This window comes from Typopeltis vanoorti, chromosome 10, assembly GCF_054136105.1.
Source record: "Typopeltis vanoorti isolate ZY-2024b chromosome 10, IOZ_Tvanoo_1.0, whole genome shotgun sequence".
In the NCBI taxonomy this organism is placed as follows: domain Eukaryota; kingdom Metazoa; phylum Arthropoda; class Arachnida; order Uropygi; family Thelyphonidae; genus Typopeltis; species Typopeltis vanoorti.
Genome location: NC_143558.1, coordinates 54056659 through 54082126, shown reverse-complemented (window position 1 = coordinate 54082126; position 25468 = coordinate 54056659). Strand labels below are relative to the sequence as shown.

Below are 25468 nucleotides of genomic sequence, written 5' to 3'. Positions count from 1 at the left end.
AAGAAAGCATTTAAAAATATGTGCTCTTTCTTGGTGCACATCCATGACTCAAAGACAAATCACTAATGCATGATGTTGGTTTGGGTACAGTTAATGCAATTTTAAAGATGTTTAGTACAACAGGTACCTTTTTGCCTGACAGTAAAGGTACTCAACCAAGATAGTGAACCAATACCAAAAACTTGATGAAAATTCAGCTAGTTCAGATTAATTTGTTCGCTACTGTAAGGAAACAAATGCTTTTGAAACTGGGAGGTGCGCAAATTAATTGTAATTGTCAATCAATCAATCTGTCAAATATAGATAAAAGACACTAATGTGTTTGTTACACGAGATTAGAGGTCAGTAAATAATTAAATAAATGTTATTTGAATTATGCTCTCCAGTTAGCATAAATAAATGGCAAAATATATTCATGATATTTAACGATCTATAGAATAATATATGTTAAATTTAATGTAACAGGTTTAAAAAAAGGTAATGGTGGTTTTATCCAAATAATTATCTTAGATGAATATAAAGGCTTGTGTTGGCAGTTCATGTTAATTTATTTAAAGGTATTAATTCAAAACACAAGAATAATAAGAAACAAATTAATATTTATTCAACTTATTTGTTGTTATTTCACTGGTATTATATCACATCTTTGGAGCACAAAAACAGTTTGTCACAGTACACAAACAGCTACAATTTAGTTAACTGTAAGACCAGTTTAAACTGTTAAGAAACTGAGACTTTCTTGTAAAACACCCAAAATATATGGAGCACCAAAAATTAACAAAAACAATACATCGTTACAGCCAAATGTGGATAGTATAAACAGTCCTACTCACCACATTTTGACTATTTCATCCAGTGTGAGAAAAAGGAGACTTGAGACAAAGGCTACGAAGTTCGACCAACTTCCAAGGAAAGAAATACTGAGGTGGTATGCAAAGAAAAGGAAACAAAGGGGGGAATCAAACTGGAGTTTGTCATATCCTCTCCAGAGAGCGAACAATAACAAAAAAAGAAGAAAAAAAACGTTTTTTTTTTTTTTTTTTTTTTTTTTTTTTTTTTTTTTGAGGAAAATTGGGCCTTTGTAAAATCTCTCACAGTAAATTTTTATAAAAATTTTTCATGATCGCTTTTACAAAGATTTTAAAACATGTAGAATTAAGAAATTGTAGTTTTAAAACGAATGTAATAATTCTACTATTAAGTGTATATAAAACGATGTATATTTGAAAGTCTATGTGTAACAGAAAATAAGGGATTAGCCCAGATTATGTTTGACCAGTAAGAACACAAGTTCGAAAGGTTATACAAATGTAGAAAATTGCCGCCAAAAAACAAAGGTAACCTAGGTGACGTCATCATGTACGCAAAAGATCCGGGGAGTTATCGCCAAAGAACAAAGAATGAACGGGGCTGTAAAGGGGCTGTAGGCTCTTGGAACTCTCTTTCAGTTTTGTTTGTGTCGAGACTTTGGCTCCAGGTGTGTGTGACCCCAGGCAAAGGGGGGGAGGATATAGAAGAGGCCGTTACTGTCCGATGTATTTCCAGTAGCTGTCAGACATGCTACGAACGTGTGGAATTTGCAGCATCAACAGTGGTTCCAGTTTACCGATGAAGATACGATCTACACTGTCCTGGAGAAACTGCCACAGAAAGAATGCTAAGGACTGCCCAAATTATAGCCAGCATCCAGGAAGAACAGCAAAGTGTAGCAGAACTTAAGGAAGTATCGTCCAAGTTGTTAGGACTGTATGTGAAACGCAAATGTGAGTAATTGTGTTACAGTAGTTGTACTTGAGATTGTATGTATACTTACTGAGGTTAAATTGTGATTAGTTAATTATTAAGTTATGGGAATATAGAGAGAGAAGCTAAATATCTTATGTATGCCTAAATAGAATGTTTAGCTAAGTATAACGTAAGAGGCAGCTCAAACTAGCTGTGTTGTAAACGAGTTGATTAAGTATTGGATATGTTATGTCCAATTGTATATGCTGTATGCTGAGTAAGTGATAGGCCTTTAAGAGCTTTTGTTTGGTATTTGTCTAATGCTTTGTACAATTGATTTGGTTTAAAATAAACATTTTGTTTATGTAAATCTCTTGCCTGATCTATTAGCCAATGCACTGTTTCCAAATATACATCGAACCTGCGAGCCTGATTAAAGTTATAAAGAATAAGAATTGCCATGACTAGCTTTTAAGGAATTGGGTAAATTAAGATTCAGATCTTATGTATGTTCAAACTTAAATTCTCATGCTGTATACATAATTTAGAGTGGCACAGTCATAAAACAAATAAATTTCTCTAAATTACAGAGTGTGGGAGTTGGTAACCTGTTATAGTGGACAGACTAAAATCAAGGGTCTTTCACTAACATAGCGAACATAGGTAAGAGTAGAAAGGATTAATTGCAGGGCCTAAGATAAGCAGATTATTGCTAAGTTGAATAAGGTATTAAATGCATGCGTATATGAGATCTGAATAGAACTTAAGGGAAATTTTAGTGGGCAAAGAAATAAAACCAAAATTGTTGATAGAATATAAATTAAAGTAGAGACAATATTATACAATGGTGCAGCCGACCTTATTTTACACTGTGGTTGAAGTATGTGTGAGGTATGTGGTGAAGTTGTATCCAAAGATAGAAAAATAACAACACCAGAAGTTAAAGGTAGACACAAGAAGCATTCCTGGAAAAGAAGAAAGCATACCAAATGTTTCTAGCAAATAAGTCAGCAGATTCCCTAAAAGAATACATACAAAATGTAAGCAAGCTAAGCTATGCATAAAAGTAGTAAAACAAAAGTCATGGGAAGAATTGGGTAAGAGTATCGAAAATAAATATCAGGAAAGTGTCAAAATGTTTTGGAGGCTATTGAAGAAGCTTAGAAATGGAGGAAGGAGTACCGTAAAAGGAATCAAAGATGATAATGGTGGCATGAAACTGAAGATAAGGATATCCTAATGTCTGGAGTGATTACTTTGAAAGATTGTTAAATGAACGATGCAGTGACAGAACGTACTAGAAAATTTTCAAGAGGAATGCAAAAAGGAGTACATACTTGAGGTAGAAAAAGCCATCAAATACTTGAAACGTGGAAAGGCAGCTGGAGTAGATTATATGCTACCAAAAATGCTTAAATTAAAGATACCAAGAAATTATATACTTGTTTAGTCCTTTATCCAAGTGTAAGCAAACAAGTTTGCACCTGAACTATTTTCAGGACTGGGATGACTATGTATGTAGAAGCTTATGACTTCACATCACTTGCCTTAGTAAAGTCATAAGCGTCTATATATGAGTTGCCCCAGTCCTGGAAATAGTTCAGACTAGGTGCAAACTTATTTGCTTAAACTTGGATAAAGGATTAAACCAAGTATATAATTTCTTGGTTTCTTTAATTTATAGTATAACCAAGTGGAAAAACTTTCAACAAAAGCTTAAGTATGAATAAAGTTTTGCAGTCGCTACACTGAATAATTCAGAGAGCCTGGACAGAGGGTCAAATTCCCAATGATTAGAGTAGAGCTCCCATAGTACTCATCTAAAAAAAGGGAATAAAACAATGTGAGAATTACAGAGGAATTTCTCTACTAAGTGTTCCAGGTAAGATTTATGCGAACATATTGAAAAGAAGTTGAGAAAGATTGTGGAAGAAAAACTTGGAGAAGAACAAGCTGGGTTCAGGCCAAATAGAGGTTGCCGAGATCAGAATTTCACTTTTAAACGAATAGTTTAAAGGATCTGTACTTAAGTTTTGTAGATCTGGAAAAGGCATCTGACAAGGTGCCCAGAGAAAAGCTGTTCAAAACACTATAATTATATGGAGTGAATGGAACATTATACAGAGCAATCCATGGTGTAAATTTAAGTTGTCAGTCAGCAGTTAGAATTGAAGGAAATACAGGAAGATGGTTTAATGTAAAGTCAGGGGTAAGACAAGGATGCACATAATTTCTACTCTTATTCATTCTATATGGATCACATTATGAAAGAAATTCACATTAGGCCTGATATTAGAAATGGAGATGTCAAACTTAGTTCTTTTTTCTTTATGCACATGATGTTGTACTCTTAAACATATCTAGTGCAAGTCTCCAGGGTAACAGCTGTAACAAATTTGGCATGAAAATCAGCAATGAAAAGACTAAAAACTATGAAAATAGACAGGAACATAGAAAACTTCAGCTGCATTTTGAATAGTGATCCTATATAGTAAAAGATTTCTGCTATTTAGGCACAGTTTTTAGTGAAGATGGCAGGTTAAATCTGGAAATAGACCACAGAATAAGCAAAGATGGTATGATGGGTAGCCAACTGAATAAATTTATATGGAATAAGAGAGAAATTAGCCAAAACACCAAACTAGCAGTATACAAGACCATGTTCAAACCAGTTTTAAGTTATGGATCTGAGAATTGGGTCAGAAATAATGCACTTGATCAAAGACTAGAGACCACAGATATTAGGGCTCTGGGAAAAATGAGGAGAGTGAACTGATGGCATCAATGGTAGAATCATATTAAAACTGACGATATTAGAATGGAACCTGACATTATTAGCATTCAAGAATGTGTCAGCAGAGTTAATCTAAAGTGGCATGGCCATTAAAATAGAATAGGGGAGGAAAGGTTGGCAAAACAGGTGTTTGATGGCAGGAAAGAGACCCAGGTGAAGACCAAGGTCTAGGTGGATTGATTCAGTCAGAACTTCCTTCGAAGAATGAAATGTTAGATATGACAATATTGGAGTGCTTAGAAGTAATAGACTAAATTGGAGGAAAATTGTGGATAGGAAATTAATAATTATGTAAACTTAATCATGTAGTGCTGTCTGTAACCTGAACACTCCTTGGGTATATATCAGGAAATTGATGATGATGTATTGCTCGGTATAGTGTCCCATTTACACCATATAACTGTAGCTTTCTTCTTGGTACCTTGTCATATGCCTTTTCCAGATCAACAACATTTAAATACAAATCCTTATGTTCCTAAGATTCCTCAATTATTTCACCACAGAAGCCAGGAGAACATACCTACACACACAATAGTCCAAGTGAGATCTGTGAAAGCCTTGTAAAGTGACTTCCTTATCTTTACATGTCAAGGTTTGTTTCAGCATTGCACTTCTCTTCTGAGATGTATTTGCACTCTTTCCTATATGGCACTTGAACTTCAACTTCCTATCTACTAAAACTCCAAGATCCCTAACTTCATCAGTTTCTTCTAGCATTATCTCACCAATGCAATATGACATTGGATATCTCATCACACTGAGGTGCTTGACTCTACATTTATTAATATTGAACTGATGCCATTTTCACATGCCCGCAATTTTAGCCTATTCAAATCATTCTGTAATTTTTGCATTTCAGTTGCATTCCTGATTACTCTGCCTCTCTTTGCATCATCAGCAAATAGCTGTATGTCCCTTATCAAATCCTTCCTTATTGTATAGGTCAGGGGTCACCAAAGTTATTTGCCCGTCGACCCCTTCAAGAGTCTCTTGACTTTTTATCGACCCCCTATATTTTACTATTACGTAATTATAATAGGACAAGCAAAAAAAGACGCTTATATGAGTTTTTAGATTGTTTATTTTATAGTTACAGTGTTTTTTATTTTATAGTTACAGTGTTTATTGTATGTATAATGTAGTACATATTATTATATTACTATCACTAGTAATATCACTGGTATTACTAGTGATATTAATAAACTACTGGTATTAACATCACTGGTATTACTACCAGCGCTGCTCAACTCTTCAACATAGAGAAGTTTAGTTCGTGAATGAATAATGATTGAATTATAATATGTATGTTGATGAATTTTAGAACATTAATGCTCACTTGTATGTTGGTGCGGAAGAATGAGACTGGGATCGAATACTTGTAAGTATCAGTAAATAAGAACCACGCACGTGTTGCAATCTCGCTCCCACTGCGCTGGCCAGCAGGAACCACCAACATCCGTTTATTGGTAAATACGAATTTTCGCCTACTTGATTGGCCTCAGTAACTATTTTCATGACCTTACTCCATCTTACAGATCCTATTCATGGACTTGTAAGATGGAGGTACTGATCCCACGATTCACTCTTAATTGCGTTGTCATTACCTCCATATCTTTTGTCATGGAGGTAATCCAAGTTAACCGAATTAAATATTATCCATACAATGATGTCTTATATTTTTCTGTCGACCCCCAATCGACCCCTGAGCCCGAATTGACCCCTAACAATGTCATATCGACCCCTTTGGCGACCACTGGTATAGGTTGAATAACAGTGGACCAAGGACTGATCCTTGTGGTTCACCACTGATTACCCTAAATCTTGCAGATTCGCATCCCTCGTATACCACTTTTTGATATCTGTCAGTCAGTCATCCTCTTATCCATGTCAATATTTTATAATAATCCAATCCCATATTATCCAATTTATGCACCAGTCTTCCATGCTGTATTCTGTCAAAAGCCTTAGCAAAATCCAAAAGTATCATGTTGCATCCATTCCCTTTGTCTAACTCAGCAGTAACATTATTATAGCATGTGAGCAAGTTGCTCAAATATAACCTTCCTTTATTAAACCATTGCAAAGTATGGATTCTCTGTCAATCCATTTCTGTATGTGAGCCCTAAACAACTTTTCCAGAATCTTTACCACCACTCTAGAAACGTTGATAGATCAATAGTTAGATATATCAATCTTTGCTCCATCCTTGTGTATTTGAATTATCATATATTCTTTTCACTCCTGTGGAATCCTCACTGCTCTGAAACTCGAATCATGTATGGTAGTCAAAGGAATAGCTAGTTCAGCTGAACACTTTTAGCATCCATGTTGCTATTCCATCAGTTGCTGCTGAATTTTTATTCGGCTTATGCAGCACCTCTAGTACCTCCTCCTTCTACACCCGAGTTTCTTCATCCATTGAAGAGGTAACAATGAGCTCAATGTTGTATACTTTTCTTTTCAGTAACACAAAATACACAAAGTATTTTGTGTTACTGAATCATTAGTGGCAATGACAGTTAATTACAAGGTGGAATGTGAAATGCAGTGGTATAACTGAAAGAATATTGCAATAATTAATATTGCTCTTTCTCTGCTGGCCTCCATGGAATTATATGATGATGATTCCAGGATCATAAAGAAAATATGATATACAGTGTTATAAGTGAAGGAAGCAATCAGATTAGTCACATCTGAGTTAAGTTATCTTGCATGTGAAATTGCTTTTTTTTTTCTTTAGAATGTCGAAACTAGTTTTTTTAATGGGTGCAGAATTTCTCGGTTCAAATACCTTTCTGTTTAGAATCTTCTTACACATAGCAGGATTTTTATAACATGAAAGCTTCGAAACTAAATTAATTGTAATAACTTTGTTTTTGATGTTGTTTTTATAATTTACAGAGTGAATTATTTCGTTTAGTGAATTTTTAGTGAATTATTTGCAGAGTGAAGTATATAATTTGCAGAGCAATATGTTTTGCCATTTATAAAACTAGTGGCACAAGTAGCATATGTTGCCTTTATTGATTACAATTGATTACAAAAAATCTTTGATAAAATTAAAGACAAAAATTATTTAAAATACTAACAGATTTAAATATACTAAACCATTTCTTACAATTTATTCAATTTATTACAACATATACATAAAAATAGCAGTCAGATTAGAACAAATATTAGAATGGGAAGATATATCAGAGAAGTATACAGATGTACTTTATCACCTCTATTTTATTAATATACATACATACAAAAATCAATTTGGAAACATCAGAACCCATTTGGAATACAAATAAACCTACAAAACATAGATAGACACATCATATACAGCAACCAAATTTGGCTATATCAGAAAATAATCTACAGAGATCAGTGAAATCATTAAATGAAATCCCAGAACAGTATTATATGAAAATACTCAAACAAAAAACAAAAATAAGGGCTTCTAAAGTAGAAAACCCAGTAATAAGCTACATTGTGGTACATAATAAAATAATAACAAGTAAATACTTTCAGATACTTTGATTTTTTAATGATACTTGTGACATAATGATTAGAAATATATACACGTTAACACAAGAATAATGTACATCTATATCAAAAATTTGGGAAAGTTTAATCAGGATAACACATTAAATCTTTTTTATTTTTTTATTTATTTATTTTTTATCAGTATAATGTTATTTAAGATCATTATATGAATTTCTGAATTAATATCTTTAATTATATGTTTTACAAAATGTTTACTCTTCTGATACTTAGCGATATGACATCACGCGGCTCTTTCTATGTATGAAAGATCAATTGTTCGTATTCCACTTTGTTTTTTAAAACTATTCCTATGCAGCCACTGAAGATGATCTGTAATATTCAGACCAAAATATTTGGCAAATTAAATATTATTCTCGTGCTGACGTGTATATATTTCTAATTTCAGATACTTGTTCATATTCATATGATTGATGCTTGATTATATGAAGATGTGAAAAACATATAGCCATTAAATCACCCTTAGTACAAAGGCATATTTTGAATTGTCTAAACCAACTGTAGAATATAGAAGCAAAACATGGACTGTGAAGGGGAAAAGATGAAAAATTCAAACTGCAGAAATGAAATTCCTCAGAAAAACAGTTGGATACTTATGTGATCCATTTGGGACCACAAAATGAAAATTTACAGTTTCTGAATATAAAACCAATAAATTATTACACAAGTAAATATACACAAAATGAAAATGGATTGAACATCTAAATTTAATGGACAATATCCAAATAGAAAAAGAAGATTTGGAAGACTACAATAGTGGTGGCATGAGATGGCAACATGCGACTTGGCCTTAAAACCATGTTGTGAAGAAGAAGAAGAAGATAAAATTAATGCTTTTAGAGGTAGTGATAAAATAATTGGGCAAATGCAAGGAAAAAATGAATATAAAAATTCAGTATAAAGGAATTTGATAATGGGATCCAAGTGACTTGTTTTTGCGTTGCATATATTGTATCATCACCATTTATTGCTTGCTTGCTTATGATTTTTAAATTAATTGGAAGCCAGAGTATTGCAAATCTGATTATGAATTGATTGCCTCACATAATTCTCTGAAATGATGTGTCAAGAAATTTTCTTTTAAATAAAGTATTACAAGTTTCAGCCATTAAAATTGCCATATATGACATGATATAACAGTTAGCCCTGATATCTCTTTTGTATGCTATAAGAGAGTTCATAACATTGGCCACTCTGGTCTGTTACAACAGACCAGAGTGGCCAATGTCATGAACTCTTTTATACAGAGTGGCTTGTATTATTTCAAACAAGAAAGGTCATCTTTTGGGGATTTTAGAAGACTGTCTAATTTCTGAACTGATTATAAATTTATGCACACATGCATACATACGAGAAGTTGCAGACCCCACAGTACACTTGAGATGTGTAGGCAAGATTTATGGAAAAGGAAACCTATTGATTTTTTATTACCCCCTCCCCCCCAAAAAAAGAGTTAGAGGTTGCAATTGGTGATATGCTTTATGAGGAAGGCTATTTTCTAGAATAGAGACATTTGGAATAAAAGAGGAGAAGCTGGTTCGATGTATTTGAAGTTGAGCAGTAAAAGGATGATGGGTGGCTGCTTCTGATATTTCAACAGGCTTAGTGGAAAACATTGCACTAAGATGCAGATAAGATGATAAGATGATAACAGGTCACATTCTCCTCTTTTATATAATTATTTTATATACAGTCAAGAATTGGCTGTACATAGAAAGCCTATACCCATTGGAAGAGAGAGAGAGAGAGAGGCAATCATTTTGTCTCCACTCCTAACAATGTCTCATTAAAACACTGACACATAAAGCAAGGGCTGTGTTTTTTTATGTTTTTTAGCCAATGGTTGCAGCCTTTATAAAATAGATAAAACATTAACCTACAAAAATCATAGTTATACTATTTCTATTTTTCTTATTAAGGATTTGTCTGAAAAAATAGCTAGAGTGCTTACTACCTTTATCCTTTCTGCTGAACAGTCCATCTGACCAGGAGTGTATAATACACTCCTGTCCAGGAGTGTATTTAGTGCAATGATCTGCCTGCATCTTGGCTTATTTGAGCAGACAGGAAAACTATTAACCCTCTACCTTAAAGTGCATATTCTGGTAAGTCAGGACAAGCAGAACTGTGTATTAGAGTTTAGTTCATACATAGTATTAAATGGAAGAAACCAATGATACTATTTACAATCCATTATAAATATGAGAGGCTAAGGCTACATTTGGAATCATCAGCAATAAAGCATTCCACTAATCTCAAAGTGTGGTTGTTTCCACTAGTTACTTAATTGTAGTTTTTTGTGGAAACTGCTTTTGTATACTGAAATTGCTAGCTTGAATTTAGCATTATCAACAACTAATAAATTCAGTTTTTTTGTTGTTGTGAGTTAACCTCTCTACCAGCTGTGGTGGATAAAATAGTGAGACCTAATTGCACTCCTTGTTCATGTTATTCAATAGGTGTTACAGAATTGTATCCAGATTTTGCTGGAATTCTATAGACATCATGGAAAGTAACAATAAACCTAATACCAGAATTGGAGATGTCAAACTCACTTCTTCTTGCTTTGTGCAGATGATATTGTATTTCTAAACACATCCAGTTCAGGTCACCAGAAATTCATCATCATCATACGTATCAAGGATTTAGGCTTAGTATGGCCTGTTCCGGACTTAGACGTCATCGTTGAATCGTTTAAGAGGACGTCCTGGTTTTCTTTTTCCTAATGGCTTGTACTTTAAGGCTTGTTTTGGTAATCTTTCTGTTTTCATTCTTTGAACGTGTTCCATCCATCTATGTTTATATTTTTTAATTTTTTTAATTACTGGTTCTTGGTTTAATTCTTTCATAATATCTTCGTTTCTTTTGTGATCAAATAGGGTATACTTTGCAGTTTTTCTCATAAACTTCATTTCTACTGTTGTTAATCTTTGTTTGTCTTTTTGTTTTATTGTCCAGATTTCGCTTCCATACATTAAGACATGTAGGGCTAATGTATTGTATACTTTTAGCCTGGTTTGTTTTTGAACTAGGTTTGGTTTTTAAATATAGAGTTAATTACTCCTGTTGTTTTTAAATATTTTGCAATTTTTATGTTTATATCTTTTTCATTTTCATAAGTGATCATACATCCTAGGTAGTTAAATGAATTCACCTGTTCTAAGATCTTGTTATCTAATACTATTTTAGTTCTTGCTGGATCTTGTCCTTTAAAGGCCATAGTTTTTGATTTTTCCGTTGATATTATCATACCATAATCTTTGGATATCTCATTTAGATTTAAAATAGCTTTCTGTAAGTTATCTTCAGAATTTGTAATTATTATTTGGTCGTCTGCAAAGAGGAGAGTGTTTAAGTTAACTGTAGGTGAAAGTTTAATTCCTTGATGTAAATTTTTACTCCATTTTATTATTATTTCATTTAAGTAGATATTAAAAAGAGTTGCTGAGAGGGGACATCCCTGTCGGACCCCTTGGTTTATCTCTCTTGTATATGATAGCTCATGATTTAATCTTATTTGTATTTGATTATTTTCATATATACTTGTGACAGCTTTTAGGATATTATTTGGTATTTGTCTTTCTTTTAATATGTTAAATAATATGTTTCTTTTAACTTTGTTAAATGCTTTTTCAAAGTCAATAAATGCAATATGTGTTTCTAAATTAAATTCTCTTCTTTTCTCTATTATTAATTTTAGGCAGAAGGCTGGGTCTATACATGATCGTCCTTTTCTAAATCCATTTTGTACCTCTAGAATAAAGTTTTTGGAATATTTCATTAGTTTGTTATTTAAGATTCTGCTGTATATTTTGTAACATGAATTTAGTATACTGATACCTCTATAGTTTTTAGGGTCATCTCTATTACCTTTCTTAAAGATAGGAATCACAATTGCTTTTTTCCATTCTGTTGGGGGGGGGGGGGGTACCAGTTGAGTAAGTTTTATTTAAAAATAATAAGAGTCTTCCTATGAATCTTGTTCCTGCGTATTTATATAGTTCTGAACCTAGCTTATCTTCTCCAGGTGATTTTCTGTTTCTTGTTTCTTTCGGGCTGATTTCTAATTCTTCTTCAGTTATTTCCTTTTCATTTTCGTTAATTGTTTGCCAGTTGTCTTTTTTAAAATATTTGTCTGTCCACAGTTCTGTGTAGTAATTTAGAAATTCTTCTCATTTCAATTCAGTGTTTAATTTTATGTTTTCTTTGGTATCTGCATTTAGGTGTTTCAAAATCATATATACATTGGGTCTTATTTTATATAAATCATGCTCTAAATTAGAAACAAATTTATTCCATGATTCTCTGTCTTTTTCTGACTTCTCTTTTAGCTGTGGCTCTTATTCTTTTATATTCTATTTCATCTTCTAATCTTTTACTGCTTAACCATTTGTGATAGGCTTCTTTTTTCTTTTTGATTATTTCTTTGATTGTATCATCCCAGATCTTCAGTTTTTTTCTTTTATTGAATTTTTTGGTCTTTCCTAAGCTTTCATTTGCTGCTGCATTTAGTATCGTTTTTATATTAAGCCATTCTATTTCTATTTCTTCATTTTGTTTTATTTTATCTAGATACTGGTTAATTCTTTGTTCATATAGCCATTGTACATTTGTGTCATTCAATAGTCTAGTTTTATAAACAAATGTTTCAATTTTTTTTTCTGTTCTTGTTACTTGTAGCCATTTATGTGGTAATCTTAATTTTATTTTAACAAGGAAGTGGTCACTGCTTATTTCATATCCTCTGTGAACTCTAACATCTAGTGAAAATTTTGATGTCTTTTCATTTAATATGAACTAATCTAATATTGATTTCCATCCTCTTGCTGCCCAAGTATATTTATGTATGTCTTTATGCCACTTTATGTCATCAGAAATTGAATAACAAATTTGGCATGAAAATCAGCAATAAAAAGACCAAAACTATGAAAATAGGCAGGAACATATAAAACTTCAACTTCGTTCTCAATGAAAACCTATAAAACAAATAAAATATTTCAGCTATTTAAGCACAGTTTTTAGTGAAGATGGCAAATTAAATTTGGAAATAGACAACAGAATAAGCAAAGCTGTGGTGGGAGCCAGTTGAATAAATTTATATGGAATAAGAGAGAAATTAGAAAAATTAAATCCATAACTTAAAACTGGTTTTAAGTTATTGATCTGAGAGTTGGGTTAGAATTAAAGAGCTTGATCAAAGATCAGAGGCCACAGATATTAGAGTTTTGAGAAAGATTATGAAAGTGAACAGATGGCATCAGTGGTAGAGTCATATTAAAAATGGAGATATTGAGAAGGAATTTGACATTCAAGAATGTGTGAGGGGGTGCTTAAGGGTCAAAGCTGTATAACTGAGAGGAGACCTCCACATAGCCTTTAAAGGAATGCGGAGAACCGACCAACGCTTCTGACCTAATGTCCAATCCTCACCTTCTCGTGGTGCACCCTGTTGGGTATCTACTTGGATACTGAACGGACGAGGATGGGCTAGCAATTTGGGATTTAGCTGACCAAATTGTAATCTTATTGGTTAAACCAAAATATAGAATGATGGTACAACATGACAAAATTTCATGCCGGCTTCTTTATTATCATGAGTTCCTATTTACCCAGCCTTTTTATTGCCATTGGGTAATTGCACATCGTGTGAACAGTTATTTGCATTTGTTTAAATGATTGGTGAGATGAGATCATGAAATGTCAGTTTCATTGCTGAGAGCTCAAGCAGAAGTTGCATTTGAATTTGGAGCAGGTGTAGTAATGGTATTCCTTCCTCCAACAGCTACTCTAGTATTTATATGTTTGATACCAAAGCTGGTAGGTTTGTATCAAACATTTGATATTAATTACTATTTGATATTAATGCTGGGGAAGCTAACTCTCTCTCTTACATATTTTCATTATTTCCACATCTTCTTTGATATCACCAGTTCAGCTAAGATTTGGTTTCTACTTGCATTCAAGTTGCTTAGACTGTGATATGCTGTGGCAGTTTCTTCAGAAGGAAATCGCACCTTAAAGAGTTAATGGTAGTTGATTAAAAGAAAGTTTATACATTGGTATAAACTTTCTTTTTCTATGATACAAATTTTACAAATATGATAAACTATGATAACATAGTTTATCATATTTGTAAAATACTTAGCATTATCGATGAATAGATAAAAAAAAAAGTTAAGCAGCAAGGTTATCTGTGATGAAAGGTGTATATGTGAAATTAGGCAAATCATATTCTTCCAGTGGTGATTCAGCAGAGCTGAGATTATTACTTTATAAGTTGTTGTTCTTCTTATTATTAAGCTAATTACATAGTTTTTTTAGAAAACGATCTTATGTATTATATTCTCTTTCTCTCTCTCTCTCTCTCTCTCTCACACAAGCCTAATTTTACTACACTGAACATTCTCTTTTCTTCTTCTTTTATTCCATTTGACTCAGAGCAACAGCCTTCTTCATGAAGAGTTTTCACAACTATAACCTCAAAGCTTTCAAGAAAACTAGGAAAGAATAAACCAATAGGTTTATTCTTTCCTAAATCTCACTTATCCAGTGCACTAACATGTATAATATATGTATCCATACATATATTGTCTGTGGAAATACCAGTGGGGGTAGGCGGTAGATGGCGTTGGTGTTGTTGTGGTCAGTTGTGATTGAATGGTGGAGACGGAGTTGTAGACCTGGTGCCCTCCCTCGATGAATCCTTGGACTCCCTGGAGATGTCAAATAATAATAATAATAATCATATAAATTATTATGTAAAAAAAAATTATATATAATTATTATCTTTGTATTGTTTCACAAAAGTCCCAATTTTGGATAACCTTGAACTTTTTATCTAAAATAAATAAATAAAATAATAATATAGCATTATCAGTGGTGTAGCTAGAGCTTTTGCTGCCTGGGGCGGTCCCTGAGTTTGCCGCCCTCTCAACACACACCAAAAATACTACACAAAGTCAAAACAACATATAGAGAAATAAATTAAAATACTATTTTTATTTTTGAGATAAAACTTTAATTTCAACATTCTAATATGTTATTTTTCTTGCTTTTCTGTTAGCAAAATCGTCGATGACATTGGCAAAGTCTATTTCATAGTAATGTAGGTAATTCTTAATCAATTTTATTTCGAAAAACTCCTCTCACAACTAGAAACACTTACTGCAATTGTGAGGAAAATTCGCAGTAGTATGTAAAAAAAAATTATATATAATTATTATCTTTGTATTGTTTCACAAAAGTCCCAATTTTGGATAACCTTGAACTTTTATCTAAAATAAATAAATAAAATAATAATTCGCAGTAGTATTACAATATTTGGAAGTGAGTTCTCGAGACTGTATTTTAGAATTAATTGCAAAAGTTCAAAAAGGTTCAAAGTGCCGCATGGGGAAGACCCCCCCCCCCCCCCAAGCTATGCCTCTGAGCATTCTATCTAATTAGTGTACTTGCTATTCATGTTTGCAATATATACATGTGGCTGTATTTCCTGTTATCATTACCTTTTCTATTTATTCCATATGCAGGTAAAAGTACTGTGTAGGCTGAATGAATGTTGCTGAAATTTGATATTCAGAATCTTTATTAAAATTATTAATGAACTTCGATATTCATTTAAATTAAACATTTCAATATATAAACTTGAAATTGTTATACAGGATTTAGTTTAGGAAGGATATCCACATTCAGAAAAACATTGTGGAATTAACAGCATACTACTGAACAGTCCTGTCTAAAGATCTATAGACATAATGTTATTATGAAGAGTTTTTTGACTAACAAAAATATTCCTGCTGTCTCTACAAGTTTTCTCCAGTGAGAGGTGACTGTAGCTAGTAGAGTAGTTATGACAGTGATCAGTTAGATCAGAACTTGTAGAGACAGTATTGTTTTGTTATAGTGAATAGTTTACTATTGCAGATTTTCTTCATAATAACATTTAGACATAAATTTAATAATAAATTCATTAATACAGTTTGCTTAATGGATAGATCTTGCAGGCATCAGAAATGCAAACAAAAGAAATATGCTCCAAATTGTTTGCATAATTGCAGATAATAGGAAATGCACTTCCTTATGATTTGCAGACCACTTTTCATGAATTAAAGTAAACCTATTTCCTATTTTGCATGTTCAACTTCAAAATATACAACAGCTAGAGTATTTTTGAATTATACCCTTATACCATTGGTTTTGCCATCACAACTTCAGTCAACCTCATTTACAATAGCAACTCATTTACATTAGATCTTAGGTGAATCACTACTGAGGACCTAAAGTTTTTCTGATTCTTCAGCTGTTTTGATATATTATTTCACATAGTGATTATCTCAGTTATAATTGTCTTGGTTATAATGGATTTTTGATTGTAATAATTTTTTCACCATCCCCTTGTCAGTAAACGTATCTTTTGTAGAAGTTAATGTGAATTTAATAATGCAACAAATGAAGATGCTAATCCTCTTTGAAGGAGGATTTTGCAAACTTCCCTGGTTTTTGATTTGATGAAAAATGATTTAAATTCACTTTCATGTAGTGTTTCTGTTCATGTTTTGACATAGCAATGAGGATATATGTTGGTAGGTATCTATGACTATGTTCAGTGAGGTTTTTATTTTCTTTTTTAGTTTTATTAATTTAAATAATATGTATTCAATTTAAAACTTATTGATTGTGATATATTGTTTCAATAATCAATATAAATTACTTTCAGATTAATCTCTTGATTTTATATATACTAGTGTTGCAGCCACTCAAAGTCCCATAATTTTTATTGGTACGGGTGAACATATAGATGACTTTGAGCCATTTAAAGTGAATCCATTTGTTAGCAAACTTCTGGGTAAGTATTTTAAGCCAAACTTTATGATTTATTGAATATATTCTTTGTAAAAAATTAACGGTGAATAGCAATCAGTAACTAGTCAGTTTTCTTAGATCTTCATAATAATCTGGTATGTTGCTACATGGCTGATTAGTTCTGGGTATAATCTGAATTCATTTCCAGATCTGTGTGTGTAGATCTCTAATAAGAATATTTTTTTTCTTTCTGTCAGTTCTGCTTCCTTGATGATCCTTGTTAGGGAATTCTGGGATTCTGATTCCTCCACTGCTTTGTTCCTGATGTCTTCAATGAAATTTAAAGTACTGATAATTATATGGAATTTTCCATTCTAAAATTTGGTTTGCATTCTGCTTGAGTTGCATTCGTTTAAGAAGTTTGTGCTTATTGTTAAATACAAAATATACTCCTTCAGTGATTGTTGACCTGATTAGATCATTACATAGTTATTATTTCGAAGATGAAATCTTGCTTGATTTCATCCTCTTTGTCTCAGTGCTCTCAACATTGTGTTTTCATATTTCTTAGCACTAAATTTCTCTTTATGCATGTTTTAAAATTCTTAAAACTAAAAATTCTTAAAAATTCTTAATTCTTAAAAAATTCTTAAATGATTTGAAATTACTCATACCATTATTATGAAAATGAAAAATTATACTATACAATCTTCTCACATGCATGTATCTGTGGTCCCACTGATATAGAGGAAAATTGATGTAAAGTAAAATGAAGAATTGATTTTTGTTGGAGATCTAGACTTGGTATCCTTCCTGTTGTAGGACGAGATTTCAAGAATTATAAAATAACTTAAGAAAATTTAAGAGAAAATTCAGCTGAAAGTTTTATTCTTTTAGCTGTCTTTTTTTGTGCTGTTCCAAAAATCTATGCATATTGTTTTCACTGGTTCTTCATCAGAAGTACTTGTATTCTTGAATTTGCTGAGAAGACTTGGTCATTTCTCATTTGCTTTTAAGGTAATTATTTAACTGGTAATTAACTTAAGGAATTTACAATGCATAAAACAGTTATTAATTAAAGGAAACTTTAATGAATCTTTAATGCCATCTTCAGGAACATACAAATATGGTATGTGCACACAGACACTAACAGAAGCAAATGAGGAAGAAGACAAGAAACTAATATTGTTCCTAAAGTCCTAATGGTGCCCCCTAGCGGCTAATTCAGTTGTCTTAGCCATTGGGCTGAAGTTCTCATGATGAAAGCCTCCCAAATTTGGGGCAGTCTCATGCACCCAAATTTGTTGAGGTTTGGAATGTTTTTTAGAGCTGTTGATGATTCCATGAATAATCTTTCGTACTTGAACTTGCTGCAGTGTATTATTTTACTTTTCTTCTAATGAATTCTATGACGGGTATCTATGGCATGGTCTGCAAGCCCAGAGTGGCTGTAATGGTGAAACGGATGTAGTCTTTGTGTTCTGAAATCCTGATATTCGCTGTCCTGCCTGTTTGGCCAAAGTACAGTTTACAGCTGCAAGGGACCTTGTATACACCAGGTAGGTCTAGGGGAAGTGGTTGGTCTTTGATCGAGTGGATAATGGATTCCAACTTTTTATATGGTCTATAACAGTGTTTCCCAACCTGTGGTCCGTGGACCCCTGGGGGTCTGCAAATAATTCAAAGGGGTCCGCAGGATAGTTTATTTCCATTAAACTTTATCTTATCATGTTGCTCGCACCTGTTGTTAACACCGGGCCTAACTGATATGTTCATATTCTTCTGAATATCTCCATTTATAACAGTATTGCATTGTCATAAATAACACATTTAGTGTTGTAAAATTGTAATTTATTACTTCACCTTTATGATATGATGAAATATAAAAAATTTCCATTTTAATTTTATGGTGGCCGTGGTGAATTAACATTTGCTACAAGGGGGTCCGTAACATATTAGCATTCGCTACTGGGGGTCCGCAACTTCAAAAAGGTTGGGAAACATTGGTCTATAACAAGAAGTTAGGTCGCAGGCGTAAACTTCTGTGGCTAATTGGTTCAAAAGACATATTTCGGTGATTACACCACATTTTTTTGTTATTCAGTTCTATAAAACACTGAAATAATAGTTCCTGACAAGTTACGTAAATCGTAGGATTTACATCTTCAGGGGGTAAATAGTATAACTTAAAGTTTAAACAAGAGAATTAATAAATACAAATCATAACCGTCTGGCTATTCATAAAACTCGAATAACAGAATGCAGATATATAACTTTATTCACGTTGAACAATACTGGATGATGTCACGTGTGCTTGTTCTCGTTCATACAGTCCGAGCTCAGGTTGAGGTAGATTTTTTTATTAGAGCTGACCACACTTGATGGAGAATTAAACCTTGATTTTTATTGCATTGGGTTGGGTTTTTTAGCATATTAGCAGCTTCTTTAAATTTTCTTATATAACTATTGTTTTCTCTGTATGACATCATCGTTTTTTGCCAGAGTACATCATGTCCAGTGGAAGTGGTATGGAAAGCAAGACCCGTTTTTTGTTCTCTTTTGTATTGTACGTCTTTTTGGTGTTCAGCCATGCGTATTTCTCCAGATCTTCCTGTCTGTCCTACGTAGCAAATCCCGCAAGAACAATGGATTTTGTAGACTCCTGGTTTTTTAAGAGGATGATGAGGTGGTTTTGGTGGATGTAGGAATCTTGAGATTTTCTCCATAGGAAGGAAGGCTACTTTTATGTTGTGTTTGTTCATCAATTTGGCTAGCTTGTCTGTAACATTTTTGATATAAGGAAGCGAGATTGCATTTTTGTAATCCTGTTTTATTGTGTTGTTTGCTGGAGGCATTTTAAGGATTCTCTTGATGGTTTTTGTTTCATATCCATTCTGTTGGAGGATTTGTGTTAAGTATTTTAGTTCTTCATTACATCTTTCTTGTGTGTTGGAGATATTGTATGCTCTGTCTCGAAGAGTTTTAATTAAGCTTATTTTTTGTGAAGGATGGTGGTGTGGGGTTGCATTTAGAAATCTTCCAGTGTTTGTAGGCTTCCTATATACTGAGAAGGAGAGTTTACTTTCTTCATTAACTTCTAATAGAAAATCCAGAAAAGGAAGTTTTTTATTTTTTTATTTTTCTAAAGTGAATTTTATGGTGTTGTGCAAATTGTTGAGATAATCTTTGAAATTGATAAGTTCATCTGTTGTTCCACTGAATATGATGAAAATATCGTCCACATAGCGTAGCCATATTTTTAGTTTTTTATAGTAATTCTTAAGAGCATTGTTTTCAAATTTTTCCATAAATAGGTTTGCTAATACCGTTGATAATGATGAACCCATAGCCAGCCCTTCTTTTTGTTCCCAGATTCTATCTTTATAGGTGAAAAAAGTATTGTTTATACAATGTTTAAAAAGATTCAAGATGTCCGGAGGGAAGAGGTCTTCTAGGAGATTCAAAATTTCTTGTCTCGGGACATTTGTAAACAAACTGATAATGTCGAGACTTGCTAAGATGTCTGTTGGACCAATATGTATATCTTTCACTTTTTCTATGAAATGTTTACTATTTTTTATGAAGGAAGATGTTTTTCCTATATGTTGTGAGATCATGTTGGTGAGGTATTTCGCCAAGTTGGAAGTCGGTGAATCTCTTCCATCTACTATTGGTCTTAAAGGTATATCTGTCTTGTGGATCTTTGGAACACCATATATTCTTGGTATCAAAGGATGTTTTGATTGTAAGCATTTTTTAAGTTCTTCTGTCCAGAGAGGCACTTTTTTTATTAGATCGTTTGTTTTTTTGTGTGTAGGCCAAGTCAGATCTCTGTCTATGGGTCTGTAGGTGTTTGTATCTTCCAGGAGACTTTTCATTTTGTTATCATATTCTGTAGCATTTAAAACGACAGTTGCATTGCCTTTATCAGCTTTTATTATGACAATATTTTTGTCATCCTTTAAATTTTTAAGGCAAACGTATTCATTGTAAGGTAAGTTCCTACGAGGTAATCTGCTTTTTAATAGTAAAGCTGTACTTTCTATACGGATAAGATCTGCCGTGTTGTCCGGTAGATTTCTAATTCCTTTTTCTATTTGTGCTATGTGGGGTGGGTGTGGGGCTGTTTTGTAAGATAATAGAAGGAATGAATAAAAAGAGTAAAAACGTTCTTCTGAGTTTGGAGTTGAATTGTGAAGGAGTGTTAAATAGCTGCTGCCTGTTTCAACATGAATGGACAAAAAACATTCTAGACGTATATTTAAAACATTGTAGAGTTACCAAAGCCAACTCGAGTGACCAACATTTGTAGAAAATGCAAGCAGCAAAAACTGTATGTCTTTGATTGAATTTTACTAGCATTGAATAATAGGTTGTTGATCAGAATTTGGATTTGTAAAAGTTGATATTCTGGAGTATTGTTGATTTGTGTAGGTGCAGTGTTTGTGAAATAGAAAGAAGAGTGCAATGTATGATTGGCAACACTGTGTACTACATTTTATTTATAGTCAACTGGAGAAGGCTATTGATATGTAGAAGGAAGAGAATAGGTGAAAGAACACAACTCTGTGTTCTTTACCTTGTGTTAGTTGCAAAGTTTCAAAATAAAGATCCATCCACTATCATGTGTAATCAGAGAGAAGCTGAAAACCCAGATACTGAAGTCAGAAGATAGACTGTGTGATAGGAGGTTATTTAATAAGCTTCTGAATGTAGTCCAATGTCGTTTTAATATGCTGTACAAATATGAGCAACCACTAAACATTTCCTTGAAATTTGTTCACAGTTGTGTGACATACGAAAAAGGTTCCATTGTGATTGACAGTGGTGCAATTCATACTGGTGATCATTTATTAGTCCATAAGTTTCTAGGTGGAAGTATAGAAAGATATTTTTAAGCTTTTTTTTTATTATGTCAAAGCATTGAGGTGTAAGAGAAGTTGAACAGTCATAGTCATTTGATGCTAAGGATTTATCACTTCTTTTAACCAATGGGAATGTGAAAGCTAGTTTCCAAGCTATAGAACATGACAGAATAAAATAGCAGCACAGAACTGAAGTAAATTCTGGAGCACAAACCTTCAGAAAGAACAGTCCAAAAAAAAAGAAAGGTGTTACCTGCCTGGTTTGTTGTTTTAATCAAGACTAAGTGAATGCCATCTCCATTTTTACAGTCTGTTGGTTTAAATCTCATTGTACATGTATGTCTGTGTATAATCATAAAGCAGTAGATGATTTTCATTGTTCAGTGTTTGATTACCATGCTCCTACTTATTGGAGGCATAAGCAAGACAAATGGCTTGGGAAAGAACCATACTTTGTCTCAAGGCAGAGCTGAGGTATTACTAGCCTCTAGTCCATTTAGAGTACAAAACTAATTAGGTTCAGTATGTTTCATGGGTGGAAATGTCAAAAAAAGAAAAGAAAAAAGTTTCATGTGTACACATATACTGAAGTCCCAGCTGCAAATTTACTCATCAGCTCTTCTCTATCTATACACAATTCAGTATTTTATGTGAGCAGTGTACAGTTCACATGATTGACTATTGTACGAGGGTGATCTGAAAAGTTATCAGCCTAACAATGAAAAAACGAATTTATAATTTCTAAATTATTTCTATTTTTCAACATAATCTCCCTTAAAACTAATACATTTATTCCAGCTATGCTGCAGTGCCATTATCCAATACCTGTAGTGGTTCTCAGTAAGATCTGCAAAATACCCCTCTACAGCTGCAATCACCTCTTGATTCAAAGAAAAATGCTGACCAGTGAGGAAGATTTTTAGTTTTGGAAAGAGATAGAAAACAGAGGGAGCCAAATCGGAAATAGGGTGGATGTTCCAACAATTCATAGTGCAGATGTCTTAATTTTCCCATTGCCCAAACACCTTTGTGTGCAGGTGCATTGTCCTGACAAAAGATGATTTTTTTCTTCTGCAAACCAGGTCTTGTCTCACGAATTTTTTCTTCTAGTCTGTTAAAAGATCAGAATAATGTTCCCCAGTTATTGTTTTATCCTTTTCAAAATAAACAAAATGCCTTTAGCATCCCAAAACACCGATGCCATGACCTTTCCTGCTGATGGAACCGACTTTATCTTCTTTGGCGCTGAACAGCCAGCTTCTGTCCACTGTTTTAATAGCTGTTTAGATTCTGGTGTGTAATGGTGAATCCAAGTCTCATCCATAATAATAAATCAATGCACAAAATCAGTTTTATTCTTGTTATACCACTCCAAGCACAGTAACTGTTTCAGAGATTTTCATGCGAGTGCATTTTTCATCTGCTCTGAGCAAGCACGGCACCCATCTTGCACAAAGCTTTTTCATATGCATTTCATGCAAAATATATCCTTCTTTTGAAATGCCTATAGTCTCAGCAATTTCATGCACTTTGACTCACCAGTCATCCAATACCATATTATGCAATTGATCAATGATTTGTGGTGGTGTTACACTTTTTGGATGTCCTTCATGTGGATCATCTTCAAGGCTGGTATGGCCAAATTTAAAGCAGCCCATTTCTTAATTGTCAAAAACGAGGGAGAGGAGTGAGTGCCCATAAACTTTTATGAACTTTGAATGAAATTTTTTTGGCATTAAACCTTCTTTTACAAAGAATTTTATAACCACACAATACTGAATTTTATCCATTTCAAGGATACAGACAACACTTTTGATTCAGATAGCTGTATAAAACAAACTACTTGATAGAATGACTCAATTTCACATGGATGCTTATAACAGATGTACCAACTTGGAAAAAAAAATCTTGCCGATAGTGTTGCCTCAATGAGTTTGTCGACTCCTTGGAGTTGCCCGAAATAAATAATAATCTATGGTCGAGGCCAAGAACTTTTCAGACCACCGTCGTATACTAGATATGATCACATGTTCAATGAACAATACAATCACATTTTATAAGGATAAATAAAAGGTGGGTATAGCCATTATTCTTGAGAAAACTAAGATCTCATGATTATATTGGTCTTGTGCTAAACCTCAAAGTCTAAAACAGGGAAAGGAACTATCATACAGGTGTGGTGTGTATACTAAACTTTAGTCAAATCCAGTTAGTCTACAATAATCAATTCATTTGTCTAAGCTGTCATATTGGCATGTGAGGTAACCCTGATGATATCCAATCCCAACAAGCATTGACCATCACATTAGATGAAACTATATGGAGCAAATTAACACAAGCGGGGATCAAGATGCCGCTTTATGCTCTCTCCCCTAAGGAAAGGCCAACCTCAGCTATACTTCCATCACTGAGGCCAACCTCAGTGATGGAAGAGTTTCTTGATCTAATATAATACCAACAGTTGCTTACTGGAGGCAAGTAGCAAAAAAAATCCATGTTTGAATTCCAGAGTAAAGCCTGCTTTTCTTTTTCTTTCAGCAGGAGTGATGTTTTCATCATTATTTCCCTCAGTCTAGCATACTGTCTAGTGAATTACCATGTTAGAATACAAAACTGAATCTAATGTTAGTGCTTTCCAAGTTAGCTAAACAAATGATCTGAACTTACTTGTCCAGGAATTTTCAATATACTTTCTTCTTTTCCATCTTCCTGAGTCCACCATGAAGTCCTGGTTTTTCTCTCCTTGCAAACAACTTCACCATATGTCTCTTCGAAAGTAATAGATGTTTTTTTTCAGATTATTCAAGAAAAAAATTAATAATATCTGTATATTTGAATCTACAATTCACCTTTGAAAACTGTTCTACTTTGATTTTTTTCCATTTTTGTCTTAGTTAAAACTAGATAGCGATCACTTGCTATTTCATATCCTCAGTATACTCTTGTGTCCTTAACCGGTATGAAGAAATTACTATCAACAATAACATAGTCAATGAGACTTGATTATTTCTTGTGTTTCTCTCTCTCTCTCTCTCTCTCTCTCTCTCTCTCTATATATATATATATATATATATATATATATATATATATATTTGTGCATATTTTGATGGAACATGGTATTAATAATGGCTGCTTCATATCTTGAACATTGAAATCCCTGAGGTACTTAACCTTTATTATTAGCTCTGTTCTTTTCTCCAAATTTTCTCAAAGCATTTCTGTAGGTCTGGCATTCATTTCCTACTGTGCTATTTAGATCTCCTAAAAGGAACAACTTTCTCTGTTTCAGCTGCATTTTCTAATGATTTGAAAAATTGCAGAGCCTTCTATAGGTCCGGTCCAGAGGCACAAATAAGTGTACTGTCCAATTCTCCATTTTGATGCTTGTCCACATCACTCTACTTGAAATTGTCTGCCTTCTGCCATTTAAAAGATATTGGTGTATTTAGTGTTGAATAATATAGCTACTTCTACCTTTCCATGATCATTATTGCCTGCATGTAACATCTTGTAGTTGTTTAAAATATCACTTCTTTTTTTCTTCATTTCAGTAACTGTAGTTATATTAACATGGCTGCTCTAATTGTTCCATCTGTTCTACTTCTTTTCCATTGATACTTCTTACATTAATGTTGCTTATCTTAAATTTTGTTGATATGGGTTGGAGTTTGCTGCAGTAGCTGACTTTTCACTGATTGTCCTAGTTTCCTGGCAAAAATATAAGTGACCTTGT

The 25468-nt window shown here is 33.2% G+C and overlaps 1 protein-coding gene across 1 annotated transcript in view; it reads left to right on the top strand.

Moving 5' to 3' along the window:
* The window catches only part of Srp54k (signal recognition particle 54k), a 197087-nt gene that overhangs the window by 109040 nt on the left and 62579 nt on the right, over positions 1 to 25468 (top strand). Inside the window, exon 9 of the mRNA XM_090399586.1 lies at positions 16813 to 16913. Coding sequence (XP_090255712.1) covers positions 16813 to 16913 — 101 coding nt within the window. The remainder of the gene's footprint in view (positions 1 to 16812; positions 16914 to 25468) is intronic.